At 35.7% G+C, this 6,033-nt stretch overlaps 2 protein-coding genes across 2 annotated transcripts in view; both read right to left on the bottom strand.

Annotated features, from left to right (window-relative positions):
* LOC118737393 (Y+L amino acid transporter 2) overlaps positions 1-4,054 on the bottom strand; it is a 19,515-nt gene extending 15,461 nt beyond the window's left edge. Inside the window, exon 1 of the mRNA XM_036467852.1 lies at positions 2,737-4,054. Coding sequence (XP_036323745.1) covers positions 2,737-3,197 — 461 coding nt within the window. The 5' untranslated portion in view covers positions 3,198-4,054. The remainder of the gene's footprint in view (positions 1-2,736) is intronic.
* Positions 4,055-4,133: 79 nt separating this feature from the next.
* LOC118737394 (NKAP family protein CG6066) lies at positions 4,134-6,033 on the bottom strand. The gene is made up of 2 exons (XM_036467853.1): positions 4,826-6,033; positions 4,134-4,767 (listed from the first exon to the last, which is right to left on the bottom strand). The coding sequence occupies exons 1-2, from the start codon at positions 5,953-5,955 to the stop codon at positions 4,593-4,595; spliced, it is 1,305 nt and encodes a 434-aa protein (XP_036323746.1). The 5' UTR covers positions 5,956-6,033; the 3' UTR covers positions 4,134-4,592.

Genomic DNA, 6,033 nt, shown 5'->3' with positions numbered 1-6,033 from the left:
AAAAAAACATCATCAGCTTTGTTTCTTAACAGATAATTATCATTTTTACTGGATTCTGCCGGAAAGCGTTTCTTAACACAAAAAAAAATTGCAGAAGAGAGCCAAAAAGAGAGCATAAAAAAACGAGAGCTGCAAATTTCTGCTGGTGAAATTTCGGTTTAAGAAGCAGCTGTTCAAAACGCACAAGGAAAAGGTTGGCAAGTTTATTTTTCTTCGTATTAATAAAACAAAACGAGTGCATCGTTATCAAAACACATTAGGTTTAGGTGCGTTCGACAAGTCAAAAATTTGTAATAGTTTTACCAAATTTTTACTGGATGGCGTTCGATGACGACAAAAAATTATCCAACAAACAAAAATTGAGAGAGCAAGCGTTCATTTTGATGCAAGAGAAGCGTTCATTTTGTACTGGCAAAATTTTAGTCAGCAAAAATTATCCAACACGAAAACATATGATCACAAAACATATGGTTGCAATTTTTGTAAACAAACAAAATTGCATTTTCCGAGTTTTGGTATTTATATGCTTTTTGGCTGACTGCTATGTGACTCTATGATAGCGCCAACTAGTTTTTACTTCTAGAAATGTTCCTGGCGAACATTGAACGTTCACTTTCCTTTTTTCTTCTATGGAGCCAACATGAATTTCAGTTTGTTTACAAATAAAACATAAACAAAGTCTTCCGGTTTTTGCAAGTAATGGCTAATTTCCTGTTCGTTTACTTTTTTGGTTTTTCATCTCTTTGGGAGAGAATTTTCGCTTACTCTCTTGATTTTGATTGTTGGCTGGTGTTGGCTAATTTTGTTATCGAACGCAACTAATAATAAAGAAGAGAACCATTTTGAAATATGACTATTTTTACTCTCTAGAAAATAATTTATGCAACCTCACATACGCGGTTTTGCATTTTTTTGATACGCGGCTTTGTGCTTTAAACGACGATATGTATATACATATGTATTGGGCCAAATTTAGTTAATAATGCAGTTATGCTAAACTCATCAAGATCTTTCAAATGGCTTTATCAGATTTTGGATATCTCCTTTGGATTTCGAGATATTTGGTATAATTTTATCGTTTATGCAAGGTCACAAGCGTTTTAGTCGCATTTTGTCGTATAATTTAAGAGTTTGGCACATACGACATTTTTTCATACAAATTCAGTGTTTATAAGTCTCAACAAAAAATATTTGTATGTAAGAGACCAGCTAACACATACGACTAAATTTGATCTTGTTCGGTAAAAATATGTCGTATTTATTATTGAACGAGCATTGACTTTCCCAAAAAAGCAACTTAAACAAAAAGGACCTACAAAGTTGTATTCTATTTTTAACCGACTTCAAAAAAAGGAGGAGGATATCAATTCCTCAGAATGTTTTATTTTATTTTATTTTTTTTTATGTATGTTACCGTATAACTTTGAACCCCGTCAACCGATTTCGATAATTCTTTTTATTTTATCGGAAAGGTGGTACCTAAAGTGCGGTCCCATACCGATTTAGATTTGATCATGGAATCATGAAGAAATTAACGGTAGTCTTACATTTTTTGTTGGTGAAAGAAAAAGAGAAATGAAAGAGAAAGAACCATATGAAAAATGTAATTCAAATGACTCATATACATATGTAAATTAGACTGCATCACCAAAAATAGTGGCGGTTTTTTCGCCGGGATTACAAAATTTATTATATTTTTGAAGACGTCCACCAAAACATTACGGAAAAATATTAAGATTTGAGCGAGCTGGACCGACTGCCGAAGTCATTCGTGTCCCAATTTTCTTCTTTTTTTCCAAGTACCAACCCATCTTAATTCAACTTTGAATGATGCTCGATCATTCTACCTTTCTCTTTAATCCTTTGAATGAGCTTATTATCAAAGAAATAAAAAGGGTGAGAAAATACCTTTCCAATGAAAGAGTTTAGGTTCAGTTATTCAAGTTCCATTATTACGTTTACGTTCAAATTTTTTTTTTTCTAAATATTTTTATTTAAACTTTTTAAGCTTAAACCGTTTTGTCATTTGAGTGGATTTTTTCAAAAAACATATTTAATTAACTATTTTTATTCATAAAAAACTCTATTTTTGGAGGTATTTTCAAATCGGTCCAGCTCGCTTAAATCTTAATATTTTTCCAAAATATTTTGGTGGACGTCTTAAAATACAATAGATTAGAATAAATAAAATTAACAATAAACAGATTTTGTGTAATTTTTTTTTTAATAATAAATCGCTAGCTTAGAAAGAAAAGTTGCTAAGTCCCATTTTAAAAATTTTGCAGGAGAGGAAAAAATCTTCCTATAGCCATTTTCTTTAACTATTTCGCAAGACTTTGAATCAAACATTTTGCGCGTTTAAAGCACAACAAAACTCCATAAGAATCAGAAGGATTCGATATTTATTAATAGATGTCGTATTATTTTCGCCTTATCGGATTTGTGGTGCTTCTCTGGACTTAGCAAATTTTCCTTTTATTGCTTATGAAGAGGAAAAAATAAAACAAGTACCTTTATAATTTTCGAAACGATGCGTATTCAGTTTCTCTAGCCTCCTATATCAAAATATGAGTTTTCATAAAAAGTGGACTTAGCAACTTTTCACTCTAAGCTAGCGAAATATCAATATTTCCTTAAGCTAGAAACAACATAAATATACAATTTTCAAAGAAATCTACCGTGACGTTTTCAAGAGACAAAAATCAAATGTAACATACGAAAATCAGATGTACTTACACAAATATCATCATTGCATCCCAGAGGTAGAGAAAAGCGGGTAGTGGGCCGTAAGCTTCCAGTATATACGCATAATCGCCGCCAGACTTTGGTATCGTCGTACCCAATTCAGCATAACAAAGCGCGCCAATCATCGACAACATGCCACATAGCACCCATATGATTAGTGATGTGCCAACCGCTTCCACTTCACGTATCACACCTTTGGGTGATATGAAAATGCCTGAACCGAATATAACACCCAATATAATGGCAACTCCTTCAAGTAGTCCCAATTGTTTTTTCATACGCACAGCACTGTTATTTGAATCGGCAGATCCTTCATGTTGGCCGCCCACACCCCCATTGCTAACTGTGATAGCAGCGGAGTTGTCTGTGGTGACATTGGGGGCAATTTCACTAGCGGGAGTTAATAGCACAATTTCGCTGGTGGGCGATTGTAGGTCACTAGGGGCGCGCATTATGTTGAGTTATATATTCAACAATTTATTTCTATTACAGTCTCGTTGATCCAATTTTGCCCTTTATCCGCTTGCGTTTACTTGAAAAGTCGCGATAAGACTGAGGCGGACGTTCTTCAACAGCAACGCCTATGGTCAGCTAGAGTTTTGCTGAATCCAAAGATGTAATTGAAATTCGTTATTACGTTTTGCGCTTCGCTTATACACATCGCGGCGAAAGTATCTCAATAATGCCGGGTGTTTTTCGTATTTTGTTTTGCTATACCGTTTCTGCCCTATAACTGTGCTTCCTCATTACTCAACCCACTAGCTTCTTCGCCAAGGGCAAGGGGCCTTGCTCGAAGCCCACTGACACAGTTTCAGAAAGCAACAACCACTAGTTGTACTATGTACATATTTTTAGGTTAGATGCACTGCACTTCCACTTTAATTCATGCGCTGGGTATATGAATCACTGGAAAATCGATAGTGTTTCCAAATATTTCAAATGTCTTTAGTCATATTTTCCAAAAATTTATTTAATTTCTGATTTATTTTGTACAACTTATATTTTTATTTGTCAAAGAATATCAATTGAAAATTTACAACACGCGAAAAACAAGCACAGGCCAGCGCAACTGTCAAACGGAAAATAGCAATACGGAAAATGAAAAGTGAAAAGTGGGTGAACTGCGATAGGGGCGGAAAACGAAATGTTGAAAGGAAAAGTGCGCAGTGTTGGAAAACGGAAATAGGCGAAAATAAATACAAATGTAAGTACATACATATGTTTATAAAATAATCGTGATTCGGTTGATAGCAAGTACGTACAGGCTCATAGTATAAAAAACGCGCGCAAGCATTTATAATAGTTTTAACGCATACTTTTCTTTAAAGCATACTTTTAGGGTGAGAAGAAAACTCCCACTTCCGCGCGTTGAAAAAAGTCAAAGCACATATTTTTAATACATACACACATATTTTTATTTGAATCGCTACTATACAAAACTACATGTTTTATAATGCATATGCTAATAACTGAGCACTATGACAAGGGTTCTCATAAATTAAAAATAATGCAATAAATGGCATCATTTTTAATGTTACATTTTATATTTACTTTAAATATCTGAAACATTTCATTGACGATTAATGAATATATCGCACACTATCTTCAAAAGTGACACAACTCAAAATTACACGTTCGCCAGAAAATGCAAAAAACTATTTCTTAGCGTATGCTAATCATATGGGCAAGTGAGAATTTACCTTAGGTTTTTTCAACAAATTATAACAAAAATTTGCTCCAGTTTTTGCTGAAAGGTAAATGCAAGCTCTGCGCACCTTTGGGTTGTGTCACTTTAGAAGATGGTGTGCGTATTGAAATAAAGTACGCATGCTTGTCTGCACACATCCTCATTTCTTTTCTTTTGCATGTAACTTTGAATTGATCATATCTTTGAATTGCGATAAAATTTTGTTTTCGCGTTTTTGTCGCTCCTCTTTGCTGAACATAGCCAACGCTCGTTTTTCATCGGCCGAATATATTTGATTTTCCTTGCGAATACGCACAGCTTCCATGCGACGATGCCTTAACAAATAAAAAACAACATTAGTCTGATTATAAAAAAAAAGTCAATGTATCTTACCTGCTACCGCTCATTACATAACCCACGGATTCAAAATTTGCGATCTCTTCAGATGTCAAACCAATTTCTCCTCTTCTTGGAATTCTTTTACCTTCAGCAATATACGCTGCCATAGCCGCACCTTCACCAGGTAGCAAAGCGCGTCCAAAATCCTTTTGACTTAGGCCACTGGTCTGCCTCAGCGTGGGTCCAAACTCTTCACCATCCGCGTTAACTCCCAGTGACGTTCCAGGTCTATCTTCTCTGCCCTTTTTGGTTTCGTTGCGTATATGTTTTTTTCCCTTCTTTTGTTTTTTGTTCCTTTTGATTTTTATTTTCTTTTTTATAGGCCTGACACCCTCAGCAGTCTTTTCTAGCCAAGTTTCCTTTACATCTTCACTATCTGTGGAGCTTTCGCTATCAGAACTGGAGTCATCTGAGCTATCTTCGGAAGATGAAGCAGAGCTCGAGCTCGATGTGTCACTAGAACTTGATGCGTTTTTTTTCTTTCTGTGCTTACTTTTGGATTTTTTCTTACTACTTTTACGTTTCTTTGATTTTTTAGATTTCTTCTTTTTCGCCTTACTTTTCTTCTTCTTTGGCTTTTTATAAGTTCCGTCCAGAATTTGTACATCTGGATCGTCTTGCTCGTCATCAGAATAAGATTCTGGATGTGCCGGGCTTTTGGCCCATACGTCTTCTGTACCTTCTATGCCGATTAATTCACGTTGTGCCCTTCGTGCGTCTAAATAGTTCGACGATTTTTTCTGTTGGTGATTACTTGCTCCTCCCCGAAAAGGATTATTTTGCCGTCCACCATAATTGTTTTCATGGAACTTGTCATTTGGCCAACGTTCTTCGCCGTGATTCTTATGTTTAGATGGGGAACGACTAGTCCTATTCTTTGACTTCGAACGACGAGTCTCTCGACGTTGATGCCTATGGTGATGGCTTTGCACGGAGCGCCTACTTGATCTTGATCTTGAACGAGATTTTGAGCTACTCGGCGTTTTGGTTCTTGACCGTGTTGCCTTTCGTCGGTGTTGATCTCGTTCTCTTTGACGTGTAGCACCACGATCCCGCGAATTACTTCTACGTCTTTGGGGCGATCGATGACGACTACGAGAACGCGTTCGGGAAGGAGAACGCATTTAAACACAAATATTAAACAATTTCTTAGATTTTTTATATTATACAAACAAACTAGCAGAGCCAATTTTGCACAACTT

This window comes from Rhagoletis pomonella, unplaced genomic scaffold (genome assembly GCF_013731165.1).
Source record: "Rhagoletis pomonella isolate Grant_MI unplaced genomic scaffold, Rhpom_1.0 Rhpom_scaffold_00004, whole genome shotgun sequence".
NCBI classification, from domain to species: domain Eukaryota; kingdom Metazoa; phylum Arthropoda; class Insecta; order Diptera; family Tephritidae; genus Rhagoletis; species Rhagoletis pomonella.
This window is presented reverse-complemented; position numbering and strand designations above follow the sequence as displayed.